The sequence below is a fragment of the Oryzias latipes genome, chromosome 24 (assembly GCF_002234675.1).
Source record: "Oryzias latipes chromosome 24, ASM223467v1".
Lineage (NCBI taxonomy): Eukaryota > Metazoa > Chordata > Actinopteri > Beloniformes > Adrianichthyidae > Oryzias > Oryzias latipes.
In genome coordinates, this window is record NC_019882.2 from 21,797,917 (window position 1) to 21,822,218 (window position 24,302).

Consider the following 24,302-nt stretch of genomic DNA (forward strand, 5'->3'; position numbering starts at 1 on the left):
TACAGGAGACATCCATTGATTCCTCATGGGAGGAGAGCACCGCCATCTTGGTGAGGTCAAGTCACTGCTGCAGTGCATTCATGTCAACACATTTTTTGCAAAATGCCAATTCATTGTGCAGATTTCATCTGCCTTAATCGTAGAAATTAGTCCACGAAGGAGGAAGGCATAACATTTCACAGGTAAGTATTATAATTTTTTCTTTTAATGTTGCAGGGGCTTCATTAATAGTACACATGTTGACATGCATGATGCTGCAGGGCTATTACCAACATGCTGCATGAGGTACGTATAATTTGATGTCGACATAAATGTATATTTTATTTTGTTAAACCTGTATACAGTATACCAATATAAATATAACATTTTGTAAAAAATATTACAAAAAATATAAAAATATGAATATATATAAACATAAATATATATAAATTATATAAATGCTACTTAGATGCCAGCAAAGGCTATAGAAATCATTGTCATGTGGGCGTCGTCGACCTCACCAAGATGGCGTCGCGCTCCGCCACCGCCCGCCAGGCTTCCCAAGCGGCCGTGTCTCCTCTAGCGATAGAACTCAGTGGATATGCCTCTCTCATAGGCTACTGAGGTAACGCGTCATCAGCACGCGACCGACCGATTGACTGTAAGGCGGGAGTTGTTGTCAACAGCTTACAGGTTTATTTGATTCATTTTTCGTTTGGTTTTTCCTTCTGGATTTCCACAAAGTAAACTAATACAAATGTCTTAGTTTGGAGTGGGAGGAGCCTAACCGAGCTGCTGCAGCCATGACTCAGTCAGTTGTTGTACAAGGTGACGTGCAGTAGATCTGTTTGTTTACTGAGCCTCATGTTTCTCTGACGCTGGTGATGATGTGGTTTCCAGTTGGGCAGTGTGGAAACCAGGTGGGCTACAGGTTCTGGGATCTGGCCTTGAGAGAGTACGCCTCCGTCAACAAGGTAAAAGATGATCATGAGTAATCCGATTACTGCTACATTTGGAACTGAAATGATCAATAACCCAATGAGAAACGTTTGCAGCTCATGTAAAAACACCTCATTCATTTTGTTTAACTTTTAAAGATGTAAAAAGTTGAAAAAACATAAAGAAAGTGCGTATTGTTGGTGAATAATCTGGTAGATTGAATGAGATTATGAATATACACAAATGTAATCAGAAACCTCCAGAAATGCTAGGAATAATGTTTCTGTAAGAAAAGGGACATGTCATATTAATGAACATGTAAAATCAAATGTAAATATGCCAGATTTTAGCCACAGACTCATTTTCTCCTGCAGTCCTCTGGCACTTCAATGTCAGATTACAGAAATAAAATAAATGTTTAATAAGAAGAAGAAACGACACAATGAGAATCAAAGGTCAAAGACGATATGCTCTACAAAAACCTTTGTTTAGGTGCAGAAAATTGTTCTGCCTTCATGTGGGGTTAGAAGATTTGCTGTTTTTCTGACATTGATGTGTATTTTCTAAGTCGGATTGACATTTTTCTGACCGTTCCAACACCCCATGAATGCAGCATTTCTGTAAGTTTGCAATTTCCCTGAAGGTCATGAACGTATCGGTGGAACTGACACTAAAAGGAGAAGAAAAGCCACAGTTTTCAAAGAAAAACTACAATGTTCCAAACACTCTGGCCCTTCTGATACATCTTAAGTTTGAACCATTGCATGTCGACATGTGTGTGCTGCTCTATCTGTCAGGAACAGAACCAGGCTCAACCTGTTCTCTGGTTGTTCTCATCATCCTGTTGGTTCATTCTAGCAGCACAAATGATCCATAAGGGACATATCCAACAGCTGCCGGGTTCAGATCCAACGGACCTAATGATACTTTGAAGCATTGCCTTTCTACAGCCAGATTTTAAATGGTCACTTTGTCTTTCAAGAAATGAAGCCTTGAAGAAAAGTACATTTTAGCCAACGCTGCAAAAAAACCAACAATTTTTAGATTAAGCTAATTGACTTTTCTTAAAACATTTTTTGAAAGGAGTGTTTTACTGTTTCAATTTTTGGTTTCAGCTGATGTGTATGCTCAACAAACACATGCATCTGTTGGTGTGCATGTGAATACATTTTTATGCAGCTGTAGAGCTGCATAAAAATGTATTCACATGCACACCAACAGATGCATGTGTTTGTTGAGCATACACATCAGCTGTGTATGCTCAAGAGCTTGTTGCCATTAAGATTTTAAATGAGTTTGACCAAATACAGTCATACTCTTCAAAAAATAGTTTGCTCCTATAGAAAGAGATGCTCCCCACTCCACAAATGACTGACAACGTCTACTGAGAACTTTATCAAAACCACACACATCATAAAAAGCAGCTGCACATTATTCTTTCAGTCTCTGAAGCTCTGAGCTTGTTCTTAGAAACATTTAAAGAAACCAGTTGCTGGTGTTTTCCAGTCCGCTCTGCTTTTCAACCACTGAAGACCATATAGACACTTTTGACTCTTAAGGCCTCCAGAACTTCCTCAAATCATCTGGGTAGCTCGGTTGGTAAGGTGGGAAGCTACCATGCAGGAAACCAGGGTTCGATTCCCGGAGGGGAATGAGCAATGGTACTTGGGGCAATTACCATATCAATGGCGAGCAGTTAACATCACCCAGTGAGGGTCCTTAGGCAAGACCCTTAACGCTACTGCCTCCCGAGCGCGGTTTCGGCTGCAGCTCACCGCTCCCCAGGGGGATGGGTCAAATGCGGAGAAAGAATTTCCCTTCGTGGGATAAAATACAGTGTATAAAAAAAAAAAAATGTACTTTGGTTTCTGGAACAATGAAAGAATTCAACACTTGACCGTGATGTTTAGTTGCATATCTGGATTTATAATGCAACTAAATGGGAGCAAATGTTCTTTAATTGTAAGATGTATTCTTAGTTCTGAACAAGCTTGAAGTTTATTTAGAATGATTGCTTGAATTCTATAAAGCATTCAACCAACAGACAATGTCTGACCAGCCTTCAACTCTTTGTGTTCCTGTTTCTCTTTCTTTATTCTAGCATCTTCCTCCATTTTTGCTGCTAAACTCCTTTTATAATTTTTCAGCTATTTCAACTTTTCAACTATTCAAATGTTCAGCTTTTTCAGCTTTTTCCAGCTGAGACTTTTGGTCCTTCAAATCCTTGAACTTTTCAAAATATTCCAGGATGTTTGCCTCCATTGAAATACATGGGGATTCCTTGGTGTATGAGGTCGCTGGCTCTGGCATTTTTTTCACAAACATCTTTTTTGTTATTTTGCTGTTTTCACTTTACTTATTGTCAACTTTGATCATTTCTCTATTTAATTTTTTTTTTGCCAATTATTAGCCTTTAAATCTAATTTTCACTCAGAAATACAGCATCCAACCCTGCTCTTTCTTCTGGAAACGCGGCTCCTTGTAGTTTCTTTTAAATGTTTGTATGTAAATGTAGAACAGCTATGACATCACAGCTGATGGGAGTCCTGTTGTTCTGCATGGTTGTTTTCAGAGGGGTCTGTACGATGACGCCACCAGCAGTTTCTTTCGAAACGTGGACTGGAGGTGGGATGTTTGTTCTGAAGGTGATCATGGAGTCAGTCAGATGTTGTCTCTTTGTATAATCTACGGTCCATCGCTGTAGGAAAGGTGCTGCCTGCAGCGTCGGAGGCCAAATCCAGCATTTGAAAGCCAGAGTAAGTTCCCCTAACGGAGTCAGGTTGTGTCCGAATTCCCCCACTACGCCATGGTTAGTGCACTGGTTCGCCATTTTGTCGGGCAGGATTTACAAAAATTTCCTTAAGTGTCTGCGAAAACCAGTGTGAATTGGTGAATATAAACCAAATCTCTGTTTCAATGATTTTTCTTTTTTTTTTAAAACGTGTCCATGTATTTATTCATAAATCCTCCAAGTTTCATCATCAGAACACAGTGGAATTTAAAAAGTCTTTGTAAGTTGTTTATATTAATTGATTTCTGCTTGAATAACTTCATATTTGGTGTTTATTAGACAATAATGGAGTAGTGAGCAAGTGTTCAAACAGCATTAAAATCCAGTCCTGCACTATAAAAGCTTTTGCAGGTTAGTGGATGAATTTGGACAGAGCCTCAGACTGATGGTTCCTTACATAAACTATATTTACCACGATGAAACCAGCAAGCCAACCAACAACACTGGGTGGAAGGAAATGTTCCATAATGAACAACTAGAGATTTGAATATAAAGAAAAAGGTTTGAACAATAGAATCAGAAAAGATTTCTAAAAATTTCAGATTTTGTTTGAAAATTGAATTTGGATCAAGAAACTTCTTTACGTTTCGAGATGGATTGTCACCATCTGTGGTGATGAGCTGTAGTCAGAGTACAGTTCCTGCTTCTTTTTTTATTTATTTGTTTAACTCCACCCAGTGTACCAAACGTCTGGAATGCAGGTGGCGCTTTGAGGTTTTAACACCAAAGATAGGAGACTGGAATGCAAAATGCTCTCAATTTATAGTTGTGGTTGGGTAATGTGCAGCCGCAGTTTAAAGGCAGCAACGCTCGGGCCTCCAGAAAACGTGTCAAAAGAAGGAATGTGCTGGCCTCACTCTGGCATATGTGAATCCACAGGCGGTCCTGGTTGACATGGAGGAGGGGGTGATCAGCCAGATCCTGCAGGGCCCCCTGCGGGAGCTGTTTGACAGCGCTCAGCTTCTTACGGACGTGTCGGGTTCAGGGAACAACTGGTAAGAGAAGAGAGCTGCAGCCATGGCACGCCACCTTTTCAGCTCCTTGCAGCTGAACTGGAGTCTTCAGTGTACCTGAAAGCCACTCAACGTCTGATGGTGTGATGCCAGAAACTCTACCTCTTCTCATCTCCAGACCCAATGAGTCAACCACTTCCTTTTCTTGGCATACCTAATACAAAGTTGTCCAGTAGTATAAACTGTCCTGAAACATAAAGTGGTATTCCCTAATTTAACTTTAACAGCATACGACCAAAACTGAAGCTCAAAAAAGTGGATCTTTGATAGAGAATCAATGGAAACGCAGCAGTAAATCTGCACCACAGTGATGTTAAAGTCCCACTCTGATCATCTATTGTAAAATGGTTTCCAGTGGTCTTTTAATTCCAGTGTCACCTCGCTGTCACGGTTCACCGTCTCCATGTCTGCTGTGCAGCTTTCCAGACTTTATTTTCCTCCTACAAAATGCTGAACTCACTTTTCTATGAAGGTTTGCACTTTGAGAGTAATGTGTGGAAATGCTCCTGCCTGTCTGAGCAAATGGTCTAAAAACAGGTAGTGAGGGGTTGTGTGTGGAACGTGTCCCCCACGATAAACCAGGGAACTCCTGTGTCGTTTTCTAGGACTTAGTTTCTGCAGAGCAGCAGGAGTTCATCATACATTCACCTCTGACAAAATTATTTATGAAACTAAATCAATATTAGTGAATGAAAGCATCAACTCTTTGGCTAAAATGGAGATGATTTAAAAATGCGACACATGTTTGACTGTTTTGTTGTGGGGGCTGCACTAACTGTCCCTGCCTTTCCTGTTTCATGGTGAAGGTTCACTCTGCATGAATGCAGTGTTCAGTTTTACAAGCATTATTTTCTGCTTGTGTTAACACATTAGATTCATGTGGGGAAAAAACACTTTTTATGTGGTTGAGCGTGATTTTGCTACCCAAAAAACATGAATGAATGTTTCAAAGATGCATCTGTTTGGATGTTTTTCTGCTGATATTGGTCAGTTTGGAAAAGTCCATTGCTTTCAGCTTGATGGTGAATCACTGCAGGGTTGTGCTCTCACAGCTTCCTGCGCTCATGTCTGTTTGTCTGTAAGTGTGTGAGCCGTCATCAGTAGAAATGGGTCGGGTGTATTTGAACCCTGTGTTCTGTGTGAATTCATTTTATGAACACAGGCCTCCAGCTCTTCTGTGTTTGATGGCAGCTCCACTTTCAGGGCCACCGGACACATGACATACGGATCAGTCTACAGGGAGCTAATTGTAGACAAGCTGAGGAAAGCCGCAGAACTCTGTGACTGTTTGCAGTGCTTCTTCCTCATTCACTCTCTGGGAGGGGGTAAGTCTCAAACGCCACCCAGACTTGCTACTTTCATCATTTAATGCCCAGTGGGCAGGTAGGTAGTTAGAGCTAGAGTTTTAGCCCATAAAACAAAAACAATGAATGACCATAATCTTCATAAATCAGATAACATAGGTCATGTAATCATGACACTCTATGAAGAGTCCCTGTCGTCCTCATAGCATTAAATGATAGTCATATGGTTATAACTGACACACTCGTATGCAGCGTTTGTGAGTCTCTGTTCTAGCTGCACCAACAAAGACTCAGGAGGATCCTCACATAGTTAGGAAACCTTCTGTGATTTTGAGAGAATTGAGTTTATTATCTAGAAAACAGAATCTATTTACACGCCGTCCAGGCACAGACAAATCTATTTCAATGTTTGCAGCTGTAGTAGTAGACATCAATTCATGGAGGTTTATTGCACATTGCTGTTCAGATCTCTCATAGACGACTTTCCCACAGCCAATCGTCCCATCATGCTTTGTAAACAAGCCATTTGGGTTTTCTTACCACCAGGTACAAGACGTCTGTTAGATAATTAATATACATTGTAGATGTCTACCGTACACCTCAGACAACTCCATTACGGTACTCTATTAGAGCTCTCCCAATAGGGTTCTGCTAGATATCTGCACATAGACGTCTCCTACTCGTCTACCTGTAGACATTTTTAGATGTCTACTAGAGGACAATTTTACATCCATCCATTTATCTTCAGTTCCCACTGAATCTCCTTTTGGGATCACAGGATTGCTGGTTCCAACCCAGCTACTGTTGGGCAAAGGCGAGGAACACTCAGAACAAGTCGCCAGTCTGTTGCAGCCTGTTTCTGTTCATATCTGAAAGACCATTTGAGAGCCTCAAAGTTCCACTTCCCTGTTTAGAAAAGCATTTCATTTGTTTCTGTGGTCATTAATCCATTCATTTATAAAAGGTAGCTTTCATATATTTACAATAATAGAAGCATAAAGTGTCTTTTTTTCTCTAAACATAGCAATTTGTACTTATTTACCAGTTTATGTCAAAATGAAATAAACCCAAATATGCATGAAAAATAAGGTCCTCCTGCTGCAGCAGATTTACTTGAAATAAAATAGCTAAAAAAGCCAAATCAAACACATTTCTATCATTGTGACTTTGGTGAGCCATCATCCTTTTTCTCTGTTTACTGTCAAATTTAAGCTTCTAGAATCTTTTACTGTCATTATAGTTCTTTACTGGCATTCACACACATTCATACTGATGGTGGCAGAGCTGTTGTGCCGGGAGCAATGTGCGGTTCAGTGCCTGGCCCAAGAACACTTCAACATCAGGACAGGCAGAGGGGAACTGAACCTGCAACTTGGCAATCTTCTGACCTGCTGATGGGTCACCACAGCCGCCATTAGTCTGAGTGTTAGTCAACAGCGAGTGGCTGCATGCTGTACCAACGACATGATGGTCTCACTTCAATAATGTTGCAGTGAATCAGGGAGAATATCCTAAAACCTCACTGACTCTACGAAGGTTTGAAGCCTGGTTCCGAGTCCTCCTGCTGGTGACACAAACTAAGCTGACCGTCTGTTTCCCCGCTCAGGGACCGGTTCTGGTCTGGGAACCAGAGTGCTCGGCCTGCTGGAGGAAGAATTCCCAGGGGTGTCCCGGATTGTCACTTCCATGTACCCGTCAGCAGAGGATGATGTCATCACGTCTCCCTACAACAGCGTGTTGGCCATGAGAGAGCTGACGGAGCACGCTCACTGTGTGCTGCCTGTGGAGAACCAGGTCTGTGCAGCGGTTCTCACATGATCCACCATCACACCATTGGATGAGCACAACTCAACTACTTCACATTTCTAACACTTCATAAAATAATGAAGCTAAAACTATGATTAGGAGGGACAAATAAACACATCTACATGTTCTACCTGCAGAATCATTTATGAGGATTCAGCATTGATCACTCATGGATGTTTCCATTCCTGTGTGAGACTTAATCTGCTTGAGTTTGAGAAGCTTGGCTCACCTGAGACAACTGGCTGAGTTCATAAAATGCGAAGAGCTTGCAATGTGTTAATCCAAAAAGTCTAAAGTCTCTTTGTCTTCCTCTCAGGAAACAATCATGTCTCAGCAGCAGACTATCTCCCCGTCTCTCATGTTTATAAGTCACAAAAAGAAAATATCTCCAATCTTGGATAAAGAGGGCAGGTTCTTTCCATAGGATTCTGCCAACATCTCCTCTGTAGGCTAGATTAGAGGGGGGGGGGGGCCTGACCAAGGATCTTTCTGCTATTTGCTCTGCACTCTAGGAAAAAGCAATGATTAGAAAGTTTAAAATCCACAAAGTGACTGGAAGCAACAGTGATAAAAACTTGTAAATACAGCAGTGGAAGGACATTTTATTGGACGGGCATGAGCTGGTGCACCCCCCAGCTTTGACGGAAGGAACTAATCTTTAAGAAAATTATGAAAATCAGGATTAAGACTGTTTCTGAGTATTTCTTTTTACAAATCATTATGAATCAGGAGCAAAGATCCCATTTGAAAACGCTAGTGGGAGTGAAGTAGGTGCTACAATCGGCAGTCCACTGCTCCATTCCCAGGCATCAACTTGCCCAAAACTAGATCATCTGCGTCTTTGAGCCAGATACCGAGTCGGCTACCTCGGCCTCCGCACCAACAGTCACAGAGGTGAATTTCTCATAAACTGCCGCTCTGCAGAAACTATGTCCCAGAAAAGGGCACAGGTTTTAAGATTTTGTCCTAAAACAGCATAACCATCATTAAAAGACCACTTGGAACACTTATAATAGAAAATGGAGCCAAAGATGACTGAGGAGGGACTTTAATCCTGTATACACAACATGTAAGCATACGGGGGCGATGACTCTGTCGATAACGCTTCGTTTTCTGTGTTTGGCTGCTTCTTCCAGTCTTTGATGGACATTGTGCAGAAGATTCAGATGGTTGCTCATGGAGCTAAGCCAGAGTTGATGGTCAGAAGGAACGCCACGCTTTCTTCTGGACAGGGTGGAGTTCATGAGGTGGAGAAGCCGTTTGATGCCATGAATAATATTGTGGCTAACCTGCTGCTCAATATGACCAGGTATGGGTTTGTGGTTTCATCTCTAACAAGTGGCTCAGTTGTGCAGAGAACTAATGAGTATTCACTGTTTCTGGCCTTCAGAAAGGTCTCAAATATGTCCTGTGTTTTCTTAGAGGTGATCCATCCATAGAGTTTCAGCATGTTATACATAACTGAGGAGTACAGGATCGTTCAGGTGTCATCACTCATAACCAGGACTGCAGCTTCTGTTTGGTGTCAAATTCAATGTTTACTTACCTCCGGCTGTAAATGCTGTGGCTCCTCTGTGTACTTAAGTCTGCCACAATCGCAGGGCGGTCGACCTCTGATCAGAAAATTTCAGGTTCGATTCTCACCCTGCGTTGAAGTTTCCTTGGGCAAGACACTGAACCTCAGTTTACCGCTGGTGGTTGGCGCCAGAGTTCAGCAGCATAGCCGCTGAATGTGTGTGTGAATGTGTGTGTGAATAGGTGAATGAGAACAGGACTCCAAAGCAAAGACTCTAAAAGCACTATCCATGGTATTTTAATGTTTCTGGGGGAAAAACCCCACCATAATAAATGAGTTTGGTCAAGGTAGATCATTTCCTAAAAGAGCAGATAAAGTACGACTGATGGCTGTGTCCATTATCTGAACCATCACCGTTCCTGTCAGTCTTCTCAGGGCTGCTGTCCAAAAACTTGCTGGAACTGTAGCAGATTCTATTCTGACTAAGCTCACTGAAAATGTGTGAACATTTGGTTCTATGTTTAAAGTGAGAACAAATTAGCCTTAATTTTCTGGTTGATTTTCTTTTTCTTAGTTTCTACACTGAGTATGTCAAGTTATTGTTAGGTTTGCAGAACTTTTCAAAAAGATGTAAACTTACTTAAAAACAAAAAACTCAGCTCTTTGCAGAGCATCACTCAACACACAACTTTCTGTTAAAATGCAGAGGTTTTTTGAGGGTGAGCACTGTGTTTCCATGCATCTGTGTAGCGACTGGGCCTCTGCTTTGCAGTTTCTGTCCAGACAGATCTGCTTTACCAGCTCTAATCAGCAGCTCTCTTCCAAACACACAGGCTGTGCTGCTGGAGCTCCTGCTGCTAACATAGAACAGTTGCAATTCTGTCTCACATTTTGATCAATGTGTTTGCCTGACCCATTTATTTCTGTTTACTCCTCCCAGTGTTTGACATATTCAGCCAAAAACACCCAGATGTTAAATTCATCAAAGGAAAACATACTTCTTCTTTTCCTTTTGTCTATTTCCTTCAGGGCTAGCCACAGCCAGCTTCCTCCATCTAACCCTGTCTTCTGCATCCTCTCCTCTAACATCAGCTACCTTCATGTCCTCCTTCACTGTATCCAGAAACCTCCTCTGGTCTTCCTCTAGACCTCATACCTGGCAGATCTAGACTCAGCAGCCTTCTACCAATATATTCACCGTCTCTCCTCTGGACATGTCTGAACCATCTCAGTCTGACTTTATCTCCAAAACCTCTAACGTGTCCCTCTGATGTCCTCATTCCTGATCCATCCTGGTCCCTTCCAAAGAGAACCTCAGCATCTTTCTCTCTGCTGCCTCCAGCTCTGCTTCCTGTCTTTTCCTCAGTACCACTGTCTCCAGGCTGAATAACATGGCTGCTCTCACCACAGTTTTCTACACCTTTCCTTTCATTTGAGCTGAAACTCTTCATCACACCTGACACTTTTCTCCACCCATTCCAACCTGCCTGCACTCACTTCTTCCCTTCTTTTCTACGCTCTCCAAAGCTGTTCATACTTTTGGCCACTTCTTCCAAACTGTGTTATTTTGGCATTCTTACACAGTTTAACATTCAGATAGTTACTCAGTTTGCTTGAGCAACTATTCAGCTGTAAATCACAATTGAAACTCAATATTTAGTACCAGGAAATGTGTCCTTTTCTGCTCCGTTTTTGAAAGGAGCAGTTTTTCTTTGCTCTTGTTTGGGTTGCAGCTCTGCACGGTTTGAGGGCAGCCTAAATGTGGATCTTAACGAGATCGCCATGAACCTGGTTCCTTTCCCACGCCTTCACTACCTGGTGCCCAGTCTAACACCTCTGTACACGCTGGCAGACGTCAACGCCGTCCCCAGAAGGTCAGCTGTTATTGTCTGTTCGTCGTTTATATGGGATATAAATATCAAATCTTCCTGGTGGAATTCTGCAGCAGGTTCTGCCGACATCATTCTGTCTCCTTATAAAATGTCTTTATACAATTGGTTCCATATCAATCAATTCAACATAAAGCAAAACCATAATGTTTGACCTAGAAGAAAGATTTGAGGATTTTCGTTTCCCTCTCACAGTTGAATGAGAATAGCCTTGATAATATTAGGAAATGCAAGTTAATGTGTTACTGTAGATACTTTTTAAACATAATTTTTACTGAAAACTGCCTTTGATTCTTCTTTTTCTTCTCCAGGCTGGATCAGATGTTCAGCGATGCCTTCAGTAAGGACCATCAGCTTATCCACGCCAACCCAAAGCAAAGCATGTACTTAGCATGTGCTCTCATGGTCAGAGGGAACGTACACGTGTCGGATCTCCGCAGAAACATCGAGAGGTCAGTGCCAGCCGCCCAAACACCTGGACACAACCTGCAGCCTGAGCCTGGTGATAATCCCACGTCCAGCAGCTGGAAGCACATGTCACTGCATCATCCTGCTCCACTGGAACACCACCCAGCCTCTCGTTCACACCCATGTCCTGCTCTGCTCTGACAAGAAGCATCAGATAATGAGATAGCCTATTAGTGCACATTAGCTGCGTTATCATAAAAGGAAATCGATCCATGGAGGACATGTAAGAAATCCATTTTCAATGTAAAAATCTAATATATTGGTCTATTTTCAGTCTCCCTCTGTGAACCGCCACCGTAATGTGGTGTAGTGGTTTAAGGGCTCAAGCTGTCCAGGCCTAACCCTCCTGGTAGGCTCTCCCCTGATAGAGGTCCTAGGTGATGAGCCAGACCGTCCTGCTGGCCCTGGCCTGGGTGGCGGATGTGGTCGCCGGGGGGGCGGTTGTTCTCTGCCTGCTGCCGGTTGGCGTTGGGGGGTTCCGGCTGCCGCTGCTGCTGCGGCGGGGGTCTTGGGGTGGGGATGGCTGGTCACTCTCCCTCCTTCTTGTCACGCTCCACCACCCATTTTAGAAGAACATAAACACTCACCTGAGCACTGGTGTTAGCTCACCTTTGCACTAACAGTTTGCATGATTGAATGACTGAAATATTTCACACTAGTTGGTTTTAAGGCATAAGTATGTGTGTGAACACTATCTGTATTGTGTACATGTTGACATGTGGACATTTTTGCAGCTAACAGGTGTGTTTATAACATTTGAGTGTGTGTGTGGATAGGCCCCGCCCTTTTTTTTACTACATTTGAACCTTACCATAATGATTAACAACCAGTAAACTTGTCTGCTCTATGCTGCTTCATGGTCTTATCCCCCCCCCCTCCTTTTATCACCCTCTTACCCCCCCCCCCAACATCCCTCTCTCTTCTTCCCTTCTTTCCTTTTCCATCCGGTCCAACACAAAAGATTTACAAACATGATTGAAATGAATAAAGTTTGGCCTCAATTACAAAAGGGGTTTATTCAGACATACCTTTGGTTTGTCAGAAGATTAATAACCCCTGTTGTTAAAGTAAAATATGTCCAACACAAGAGGCCCTCAGTTCTCATCTGTCTGCTTAGCTGTTGGACAGGACAATTAAAAAAAAAAAAAAAGAGCGGTTCAGAACCCCTTCATGAGAATAAATAACCATGGTCCAGGTACATCGCCTGGACCCCGCTCTGGACCAAGGTCTTGGTTTGAGGCTCACAGGTGAGTGCCCTGGCAGCTGGGAAATCCCCACAGGCCCAGAATGATGATTTGGGATCACCCCTCCGTGGGCCCATCCCTCTATGGGACCACTACCTACATTAAAGTGGCCGGTGCAATGTGGTTCGGGTGGCAGGCAGGTGCTTTGGCAGCCTAAACCTCAGTTATGGAATTCAGCTTTTAGGGCTTGGAAGGTCACCTCTCTAGGTGAGGGGGAGCCTGAGCTCATGTAGCAGGTTGAAAGGTACCAGCTAAAAACAGCCAGGCTGATCTCAATTTGCAGCCTGGGCTCTGAAACTCAGTTCCTTGTAGCGGTTGGAGTCTCTACCATTGTTACGTTGGTCATGGTGAAAGGCACTGAGCAGGTGTGGGTTAACTCATGAGCCCACAGCTCAACTGCCAAGTGTTGGAGTTTACCCTGATGGACATAAGGGTCCTGTCCCTTTCCCCCTTAGATGGGGCATAGGTCTGTGACTGGTTTCAGTCTACGGGCTGAAAAGCAGCTCCTGGTGTCTCTTGGAGGGGTACCGGAAAGTCCCCTAACATGGGACTCCATTGTTCACCTGGGGGACTTCAGTGCCCATGTGGTCTAGGAGTGTGGAACCCGGGAAGGGCATGGAAGGAATGGCCTCCCTGATCTGAATTGGAGTGGTGTTCAGTTGGTGCTTGTCAAAGTCTGTCTGTAAATAATGTCCAACATCCGGTATAACTTCAAACGGGTAGAGAGGGAGGCTGAAGAGATTGAGTCTGTGGAACCATGTTCTACATTTCAATTGTCTCTGCTGCTCTTAGGAGTTCTGGTCACAAGGTCTCTGGGGCCGGCCACAGTGACAATCCCTGAAGTAAAGGATAGTGTCAACCTGGGGATGGAGTCCTGCCAAGCCCGGCTCACCTGTGAGATTCCTGAGTCTAAGGTAGCTCAGCAGAGATGCTTAGCATTGAGGTCCCGGGACCTGGACAGGTTTAAAAGGTAAAAAATGTCTTGGGCAGACTTTGACTTGGACATGGAGAGAGAGTATCAGTCAACCTCAAAGACACTGGTAATTTGCCTGGCGCCTCAGGAGGAGGAAGCAGTTTTTCATTAGCTCTGTCTTTGGTGGCTAACACAAAATCCCTGCAGCTTCATGTGACAGTCAGGAACCGGACCACTGGACTGGCGGACTGGGGTGGTGATTCCCCTTTTTTTCTTTGAAGGGGGACCTGAGGGTGTGTACCAACTACCGAGAAATCACACTCCTCAGCCTCCCTGGGAAGCTGTATGCTGGAGAGGAGGGTTTGGCCGATAGTTAAACACAGATCCAATTGGGAACAGACCTTGGGGAAGACCCAGGACACGCGGGAGAGACTGCGCCTTCTAGCTGGCCCCAGAATGGATGGACGGATATTTTCTGTCTTTCTCTAAAGTGCCTGTAAAACCTGTTTCTGGTCCTGTTTGCTCCAGACTGAGGCCATCGCTGTCGTTCGTGTCGTGGAACCAGGAAGGCTGGAAAACGGGTCTGTGTTCGGTGCCACCTGTTGGCCACTCCCACTCCCTCCTGGCTCTGGCTAACAACACCTGCATGAAGCTCAACTTCATGGAGCTGAAAGAGCGTTTCACCAAGCTCTACAGGAAGAAGGTGTGTTCATCACTGTCTGACCTGCTGCCTCTTTGTTCTGCCAAGAAAAACGGATTCTTACAGTTGAGTGGTTTGATTGTGTTGCGTGTAAATATTGATGGGTCAGACATGTAAGCTTATAGATACCAGCCTCCTATTCTTTTCAATTTAAAGACTAAATGTCTGATTGTGTTGAAGGATAGCATGGACAAATGTCTCACTCGGAGAAAAGCTTTCTATACACTGAGCTGCTGGTTTGTTTGTTTTTAGGCTCACTTGCATCACTTCCTACACGTGGAGGGGATGGACCTGGGCTGCTTTACGGAGGCCACGTCCTCCCTGGACTCTCTGATCGAGGAGTATGATAGTCTGGACGCCACCAGAGCCCAAGCCACGCCTGACCCTCCCAGACTTAGGATTGCCACTTGAAGGTCTGGAAGACTAAAGACTTTAAAGAAAAAATGGAATCTTTTAAGTAAAAACCAAACATTTTGCTTGTGATCAGGCCAACCACATCTGCTCCAGGAAGCTTTTATTTATTAGTTATTAGGATTTTCCCTCCAAATTCTGTCTGGTCAAGTTAGATGTTTGTCCTTAACTGTTGGTCCAAAGCTCAAAGGGGGTTTGGGGGTCTGGCGTTCCCACGGCTGGCCTCCGTCGCTTTCTTCTTAAAGTAACTGCAAGTCAGAGAACATGTCTCCGGGGTTGGAGCACTTCCTCTGGCACACACAGGAAGTGATCCACTGCATCTTCCATTGTGTGTCGGAGCCCCCCCTGCAGCTGAAGTCCACCCTGATCATGCTGGACTTGTTGGGCACACAGCAGCGCTGGTCTGTGCAGATGCCGCAGTAGGTTGGTCGGAACTTCTTGGTGCTGGTGCAGCCGGAGAGGCTCAGTTTCTCTGCCACTTTGGCCTGGAACTTGGGCTGACACGTCTTTCCTTTGGGCATCTGAAATTCCAAACACACTGGTTTCATCATCCGCTGGCGTCACTTTTGAGAGGAAACACTTGTGGATCAAAGAGTTTCAACCTTCACGCTCTTCAGCAGTCCTTTGTCGCACGGCCGCAGAAGACACAGGCGGCTGTCCTTCCTCATCTCGCACTTCCCGTTGTCGTTAGTGATGCGCACAGAGATGCCCATGCCGCAGGTCTTGGAGCAGGGGCTCCAGGGGGTGGTCTGGATCAAGCAGTTCCTTTTCCAGGTCAAAGGAGGATCCCTGTAAACTTCAAGTGTTAAAGATGTCAGCACAAGTCCTGAAGCTGCTGAGAATCACAGAGCAATCAATCTTTTTTTCATTTTGGATCTGGCAGCATCCTCCAGAAGTCCTGCTCCTGTAGGAGGTTCAGAGAACTTCACCTGAATACTGGTCAGTCGTGTTCCTCTGAAACAGTCTGATCACCGCCTGCGAAGCCTCAAGTGTGTTGTGGCAGCAGTTCAGATGGAGGATTCTGAATGTCCCCATCAAATACTCCAATTCTGGGTTTTTAACACTGAAGAATGTATTTAGACTTTTGGAAAGAGAACCTGAGTTTATTTATTCACAAAATCATCTCTAAATTTCAGCTTAATGATTGTTTTTATTGTAACTTGGTTCTTATAACATGTTGAAGCTTAAGAAGTGATCAAATCAATCATGCAGTAAGTCAATAAAATGCATGGCAGCAGTCAGATGCTTTCATTTACAGCAAAACGAGCAATAAGTTGGGAAGGGAAGATCTAATTCTGCTTTTAATTACAGAATTTGGAATATTTATTAGGAGTTAAAAAGAGAAAAACTTCAAGTAAAAACAGGAATCCGTCAGCTGGTTTCTCTGTTTTAAGTGAGCCTTCTAACATCTATGATAAAAGATCAAATCAGTCCAGCTGACGGCTGTCCTACCCGCTACTTTGATGGAATTTACCAGGATCTACATAGAAGGATTTTACTTTTCTTTTCTTTTTTGATTTTTAGAATTCAGCTGAATGAAAAAATTCTTTGTTTCCATAATTTGAGGATTGTGAAGTATTCTGTATCCGTCAGGCTTGTGGGTGACGGTTATCTATATCAGTGTTTTTCAACCTTTTTTGAGCCAAGCTACATGTTTTCCTTGACAAAAAAATCCCAAAATGTAAAAAACAAAAAGGAGAAACTATAGTCTATATGATCTTGCGTTCATTTTTTGTAATAATTGAGGCAGAAAAAGCTGGAGGTTGCAGCGTTTTTTCTTAAACGTCAAATAAAAGTTGTAATACCGTTAATTAATAATTTTCAAATAAATTAGATATAAATTTGCCCGTGTCGTTGTTTTTCTCTCCAGTTTATTAAAATGCACTTTTATGTTACTTTACAAACACCACATAAAACAATAATATATTCTTTCTAAACAATGATTTACTTATAATTATATGATCACAACATTTTGTAAGCACTCCTGCTGACATCACACTGAATCCAGAGGCATTGAGAGCTTCATTCCTCCAAAATGCTCATGTTGGATAACTAAGCTCAATGATGGAAAAGGGTTTGATGTTTTGTCACAGTGGTTTATGATCAGAATAAGTTCAAACTCATTTGCATTTCATCTTGAGTTTCTGTTCAGAGACAAAGTCTACTGCTGCAGGATCTTTTTTGACACAGGATGCATTTTATTTTGAAAGGAACATGTATGTGCTACTGTCAAAAGGTAGACAATAGCAGAATAACATTGTCATCATTTCATTATTGTAGATATTTAAATACTGCATTTGACAAAGGAACGGTCAAGTGGCCACAAAAATATGAAAGTGTGTTCGTCTAAACGGTGAGGTGGGACTTTGCATTTTTCATTGGGTCTAAATCTGTAAGAAACTGGATCAAATGGCTCTTTTAGTGTTAAAGGTTACAAACCTCAAAGAATAAAGTAACTACGAAACTTCAAACTGTAATCCCTAAATATTAGTATTTATCCTCAGTAAATAGTATTGTTGATAGTAAACTGTAATTAATACCAAATAGTTTTTTGAAAATCCAGTTTATTTAGTGAGCTAAATTTCATAGATTTTTAAAAAAGACACCCAGGCTTGTGTGACAAAAAAGGGGAAAAGAGAAACACTCCAGTCAATGGATCACAGTCAAAGACCAATAAATGGATGTCAAGTTAAGTACAACTTAACCTTAAGCAACAAAAACTAAACGGGTTATTTAACAACAAAAAGCATAAACTGCTTAAAGAAATTAACAGATTTTTGTTGCAGAGTTTAAAGAAATGTTTGGAAAACTGAGCAAAGGACCAAACTTTGACCTTGGGGAATTCAGTGGAGAAATTGAATTGGTTAGTTCAAAAGGGGCCCAAGTCCAAGAGGTTTGTTTTTCCAGGAAATGATTTTAATTGCATAGCTTAAAGGGAGGCTACACCAAATGATTCATACTTTACCCAGATTTAGCACCAGTTCATAGCTTAAAAATGCTATAATATGAAGCACCTCACTTTTATCATTTCAGAGGACTAGCAAACTAAAGTCTCTGGACTTGTGCCCTTCTTGAATTGAACTGGGGTGCTGCCATATTGGATAACTAGTGCTGCCATCTATGGGATAAAGCTAAACCCGTGCAAGAGAGGCCCAAGTCCAGGAATTTTGCACTTAATGCATTTAAATGTCAAGCATTGTCAGTACATTACAACAGACTTGGGACTTTTTTGCACATAAACAGATAGCTTTTCCCTTGAAGACCATAGAACACATAATATCTCTATTTTGAACAATTGTGGACTTGGGCCCTTTATGAACTAAGTGTGTTAGTTCTAAGTTGTGAGCTTCATAGAACACATAGTAATTGATGATCCACTGATGGACTGAAATAACTTTAGTGTGCTTCCCACTGGCTTTATTCATGGTACTCTATGTCCAGAACACATCTGTGGTGACTTAAAGGTGATATTTCAAACATCCTCAGCTGTTTGTGGGAATGAGGACCCAACGAATGCTCAAACCTGGTCTTAAGGTCACACTCTTACTGGAGGATTTCATGTTGTGCTCCAGAGAAATGTCTGCTTCTCAGTCCAGTTAGCCTGGTCACATTTGCAGGATGTGCATTTGGTAAATCATTTCCTTCCTGGATCTTTTTGAAAGCTTGAGAAGCTGTCAGTGTTGGACAGTGATGCTAAAATGTTGTAGTTCTGGTTTAGCTTGTTTCCCCTTTTGGCCGATTTAAAAGTTCAGAAAAACGTCTGGATAGATGAACACTGCTCTCACTTTTTGAAATAAACACCAGATGACTGCAGGCTGTCAGAACAGTAGTTTCCAAATAGATGTGGGGAGTGTAGCTCCGCCCACCAGCTTCCCCAAACACTCACCTGACATGTAGGTGGTGTCCTGCAGGTGCTTTCTGCCCGTCAGAGGACTGGCTCCTAAAATCCCTGCAGGCTTCTGGATGAAGACGGGCATACAGCCAATGGCTCCAGCGATGCAGGTGCAGTTGTAGAGGGGGCTGGGCTGGAACACCTCCCCGTTGTTGTAATGGATGCCGTTCAAGTCACAGCCCACCCCCATCATGTCTGCAGGACCAGGAAGAACATTCTGTGCATGACGTTCATCTGACTGCTGTTCCAAAATGACTCAGACTTTTCCTTTCTTAAAGACTATAATCATAGTTGGGGTTCGTGTCTTCTTCAACTGTCTAACAAGAATGACGGTGAGTAAGACAGGCGTGAAGCTGGGAAGCAGGCCTAAGATGTTTCTCTGCCTAAGTGGACTATAAAGTCTAAACTGTAAAAGGAAAACTTCTCACTTCCATGAACTCGGATCGTTTAGTGGCCAAGCCGGTTTAGAGCAGGTTCTTTTCCCAGATCAGTGGAAACAGTTTCATTCTTGTGAAAAAAAGGTGGGGTTGCTGTCTTCAAAGACCACGTCTGACAACGTTTCAGTGGGTTCAGCTGGACTCTTACATGCACACTTTCCAACCTGGTATCTGGGCTTGTCAGCAGAGAAGTCACAGTACAGGCCTCTGTGGGGGTCGCACACATCCCTCTCGTTGCACGGCTCCCCGAACTGGCGGGCGCAGCTCTTGCAGCAGCCGCAGCCGTCCAGAACAGAGCTCACCCCGGGGGCGCACGCACTCCACTCCGGACAGCTGCAGGGCCACCGGCAGAACTGCAGCCTCTGCTTCTGAGCTCTGCTTATGGGCTGGATTTAAAAAAAAAAAAAAAGGTGCATCACATTGTTGGTTGCAGACATGCATTAGGTTTAAAAATGTCTAAATTGGTCAAACATTTGAAGAGCTTTGATGGTTTTGGCTTCCATAGCACTCCAATCTTTGGTGTTTTAGACCTGCAAAGCTGGATTCATGCTGCTCTGTGCTCTCACTTACAGATAACCAGTTTATGTTCTCATGAATGAACGCAGAAGACGTGCAGACCGTCCAGAAGTGTCATCTGCATCAAACGACCATGATGGAATGGATAGGGACCGTCTCAAAAGTCCTCTTTGCTTAAAAAAGCTCCTCAGAGTGAGAAGAGCTGGAAGCAGTAAAGTTAGGTCCCAGTGGCAAAGGTTTGTTTTAAACCTGAAAAACGAGCTTCCAGTTAAATTTATTGCAGCTTCCTTTGTAAGAACTTCTCCGAGTTCCACTGAAGGAACTCAACAACTTGGAGAACCTCCCTGGCATCTGTGGATTGGATCAGATTGTCCAGCACATCCCACGGATTGTCGATTAGATTGGGACGAGGTCAGCATTGGGACTTGTTGCTCTCTACTGATTTGATTTGATTTGAGCCGGTGTGCTTTATCTGCTGAAGGAGCCATTGAGGAGCAGCGTTTCCACAAATAAGTGTATTTAACAATAATAAAAAAACAGTCTTTAGACGTGAACCTCCTTACTCTGACAAAACAGACATTTTGTCGTGGCATTTTTTTAACAAGCGCAGAGCAGAACATTTACCTCCAGAGGAGGTTCTGCTGTGGTCAGACCTAGAACATGTTCATCAATCCCCCTTTGTTCTGACACCAAAGCTTTAACATGCTCCTGCTGTACATGCATAGTCCCGCAGAAAGGAAATTAAATGAACTTTGGTTCAGACTGTAAGAACCTTAAGGAACCTTTAGCCAAAACATCATGAGGATCAAAGCCTGAAATTCATGAAGCTTTGCTGTCTCAAAGGTCTAAAATACCATGAGCTGTAGTGTCCCTTAAATTGTTTTCTGTACGTTTGAGAAAATATTCTATTGTTAAAGTTGATGTTCAGTCACTCATCTTTATGTAGGGTTTCACACTGACTCTAAAATATGAGTTATCTGAATCATAGGAATGGAAAATTAGGTCCAAACTAACCTAATTTTACAATGAGAATATATGTATATCTCTATATATATGTATATATATATATAGATATAGATATATTTCTATATATATATATATATGAGAATATATAAATGGTGTTTTCTGCTTTCTTTAAAGTAAATAATTTATAACTGTCTTATGTTTTAATGTAGCTGAAAATAAGTATTTGGTCAATAACAAAAGTTCACTTCAATACTTTGTGATGTAACCCTGGCTTCACTGACAAAGGTTTCCTGTAGGTCTTCAGCATGTTTGAACATACTGTTTCAATCCTGTCTTCCATGGAGAAGCTGGGATGCTTTGAAGCTGCTGCTGGAAAACACAGACTTTCAATTCCCTGCATAGATTCTCTTTTGAGGTCCATAGACTGAATGGAACTCTCCAGAACCTTGAAGTGAAGCTTTGGTGCATTTTCAAAAAGGAAGATCTACTTCATCTTCAGGTATGCTGGGTTGCTCATTCATCTCTCCACCTGGCTCATCATTTGGTTCTCACTCAGCCAATAGCTAAAGTACTCACTTTCCTCACAGCCAATCACAATCAAATTCCTGTCTTTCAATTCGTAGAAGTTTGTTTATCGGCATTCCAGACATTTCGTCGGCCCACCTCCGCCCCGTGCTCCTCCTGGCCTTATCCACCATCAGCGTCTGGCCTCTGGGTTCTCTTATTGGTCCAAACATGCAAGATGTCTCAGACCCAGAGCCCAACCGCCGAAGACTACTGACCAGTCATGCTTCTGTTTTGGTTTTATCTGATCATGTGATCTTCTCCTAATCCTCCTTTGGATCATCTAGATGGTCTTGGAGAACTTTAGATGGACTCGTTTAAAGTGCCTATAACATGCAATGTCAGCTTTTTGAGCTTTTAAGTGTATTATAATGTTTATTTCTAATTTAAAAAACAACCCCAAAAGTAGTATTTTGATTCCTTTCTGAGTATTCCTCTAATTACCTGCTCTATGAGCACCAGCTCTTCCCAATCCACGAAAACACCCCCCTACACATATTTGTAAAGTATTCTATGTATGTTATGAGGATATTCATACCTTTTGGTTTCATGGGGGAGGCAGGCTACACTCATCTTACAGTGAGTGTACTTATGAAGCATGTTTTTGGAATGTTGGAAGAAGTCGTCACACCTGGAGAAATGCACGGGATCTAGCTGGGATTTGAACCAGGACTCTCACTGTGAGGCAAGAGTGCTAACCACTGTACCACTGGTGTAATTTCCAGGATACTGTTTTACCTTCTGGGTCTCACAGTAGAAGTGTATTACAGGCCAAACTCACCTTTTTCAGTGGGACAAACTGCAGAATCTGTGACTGATGGATCCTTTTTACCTCACTTTACAAATGCACTTTAAATAAATATCTGCCACGTGTCTAAAGTTAACAGAAGCCCCGTTGTAACGGTAAAAGGACGAGAGGCTCTCAGCGTCTGTTTGCTCAGCTGCTAGAGAGGACAAGTCAAATGAAATAAATATATAGTAGAAGTGTGAGTGTAAAAAGGAGCTGGATCAGTCAGAATGTTCAGATCAGACATTTGTGTAGCAACAAATGAGGTTTGAACAAATGTGTCGTCATTGTTTGATAAATCAAAGCAGTCAATTCAGATTGATGTGTGTAAAACTCAATGCAGGTTTAAGTTTCAGCTCTGTGTCCACAAACCAACAAGCTCTGGTGGATGCACAGATGGACAAAAACAAGCAAACTTTACTGATTACAGAGAAGTGAAAACATCATTTAATGCTGATCCTTTTTCTAACATATCCTCTGAATACTTTGGCCTGTGAACAGACGGTTAAAAATCTCCAACGTTTGGATTTTTTGCCTTCTCTTGACAGATGACAGCCTGTGAACTGAAACTTCATATAAAAATAAAATAAAAGTTCAGTTTTCTATTTAGGGAGTCCCTGGATGTCTGGTCCTAGAAAACCTTCTCAAAGCAACAAAAACGCTTCAGAGCTTCATCTGCATATTCTGTACTCTGATATCTGCCATAGGTTTGGTGCTATAAAACCTGAATATGTAGCTGTTTGTGCTCCAGTTTGCAAAGGTCACTGAAGGTTGTGTCAAAAATGTGAACCCCACCAGTCACTTTTACTGAAAGAGCTCATCTCGTGGTGGGAAAACAGGCCTCCAGCAGCTCCACCAGCTCACAGTTTGGTTGCTCTTTTCACCAGTACAACAAAAAAGCTGAACCAGAATCAATACTGTGCTAGAATCCACAGCGGCAACGGGTTTCTCGCTACAAGCTCTTGCTTGTCCTGCAGCGTTAGAGACAAAACTCCTCTTACCTGATGAGCCAGAATGAGAAGAAGAGTGAGACTGAGGAGCGACAGCATCTCTGCAATCTGGAGGCTTGCTGGAGCTCCAGGAGCCAGAGGGTTGGTTTGCCTGGGAGGGGGAGACAGGAATGAGGTGGGACAGGGTGGGGAGAGACTCCAGGGCTGACCCAGTGGAGAGGGGGACAAAGCAGCTCTGTCTTTTCAGCAAACACAGCTTTCCTTGCCTCACTGATGTAAAGGGGAAATATTTGTCTTCATAAATGCTGGGTGGCTCCGAGAACTTTGAGTCGTGCCCACTTGTTTATTCTCAGCCTGTGAACCTTAGTTTCACCTATTTTTGTGTGACTGAATATAAAATCTATCCTTATTTCTATTTGCTGTTACTAAGGGTTCTTTTAGCAGAAAGCCTCGATTTAGGTGGAAATCATTGACCATAAAGATTCACAATAAGTACGTAGATTTTCATGCTTGGGCTGCATGGGGGTGTGAAGTGGTTGGCAGTCTACAAGATCTCACTAATGGAACCTTACAAGGCTAGAAATGATCAGTAAAAACAAAGATGTCACCTCTGCATGGTGATATACAGAATGTAATGAGAAATACGCACACCATCAGGTGTTGTAAAAAAGGGGTGGGATCTCTTCAACCCACTCCTTTTCAAGCACACGGTCTTGTTTTATGTCTGTTTTAAACTCTTGTGTTTATTTTCATTTGTGTTTTAAATAAAGAAATTGAATTGAAAATTGAACTGTAATGAGGTTGTGGTCCAATGGGTCCTTTTTGTGTAAAGTTTACGTGTTCTTGTCATGCACGTGTGGTTTTTCTCCAGGCACTTAAGCTTCCTCCAACAGTCCAAAACCCGCTGCATACATGAGTTGGGGCTCTAAGATGTCCTAGCAGTGGATGTGAGTGTGTGGCCCTAGAACAGACTGGTCCTCTGTCACCTGTCCAGGGTGTATCCTGGCTTTGCAACACACATGTGATGTCATCAAACACGGATCAGTCCATCAATGTGTGAACAGACTTTGAATAAAGTCATGTGACCATCCAGTGTCTAGAATGTTCTAAGAATGTTCCCTTTGGATTCTTTGGATGTGGAAAAACAACAGTGGTGAACTTTAGGAAACTAACATGTGAATGGATTTGACATTCATTCTAGTTTACTTGTTGGTTTG

General features: G+C 42.7%; 2 protein-coding genes across 3 annotated transcripts; one reads left to right on the forward strand and one right to left on the reverse strand.

Annotated features, from left to right (window-relative positions):
- The first annotated feature begins 619 nt into the window (after positions 1–619).
- Positions 620–15,069, forward strand: tube1 (tubulin epsilon 1). 2 transcript variants are annotated; one of them, XM_023953176.1, is made up of 13 exons: positions 625–672; positions 746–807; positions 880–953; positions 3,491–3,543; positions 3,623–3,674; positions 4,589–4,704; positions 5,926–6,047; positions 7,633–7,820; positions 8,969–9,141; positions 11,082–11,222; positions 11,549–11,689; positions 14,391–14,565; positions 14,815–15,069. In XM_023953176.1, exons 2-13 carry the CDS (start codon positions 783–785, stop codon positions 14,971–14,973), a joined length of 1,419 nt encoding a protein of 472 aa, XP_023808944.1. In that variant the 5' UTR covers positions 625–672; positions 746–782; the 3' UTR covers positions 14,974–15,069. The 2 variants fall into 2 exon arrangements, with proteins under 2 accessions (XP_011490363.1, XP_023808944.1); XM_011492061.3 differs by having other exon boundaries at positions 620–807.
- On the reverse strand, positions 15,034–23,316 carry wisp3 (WNT1 inducible signaling pathway protein 3). The gene is made up of 5 exons (XM_004083918.3): positions 23,137–23,316; positions 19,451–19,688; positions 18,860–19,060; positions 15,576–15,769; positions 15,034–15,494 (listed from the first exon to the last, which is right to left on the reverse strand). Exons 1-5 carry the CDS (start codon positions 23,182–23,184, stop codon positions 15,213–15,215), a joined length of 963 nt encoding a protein of 320 aa, XP_004083966.1. The 5' UTR covers positions 23,185–23,316; the 3' UTR covers positions 15,034–15,212.
- Between the last annotated feature and the right edge of the window lie 986 nt (positions 23,317–24,302).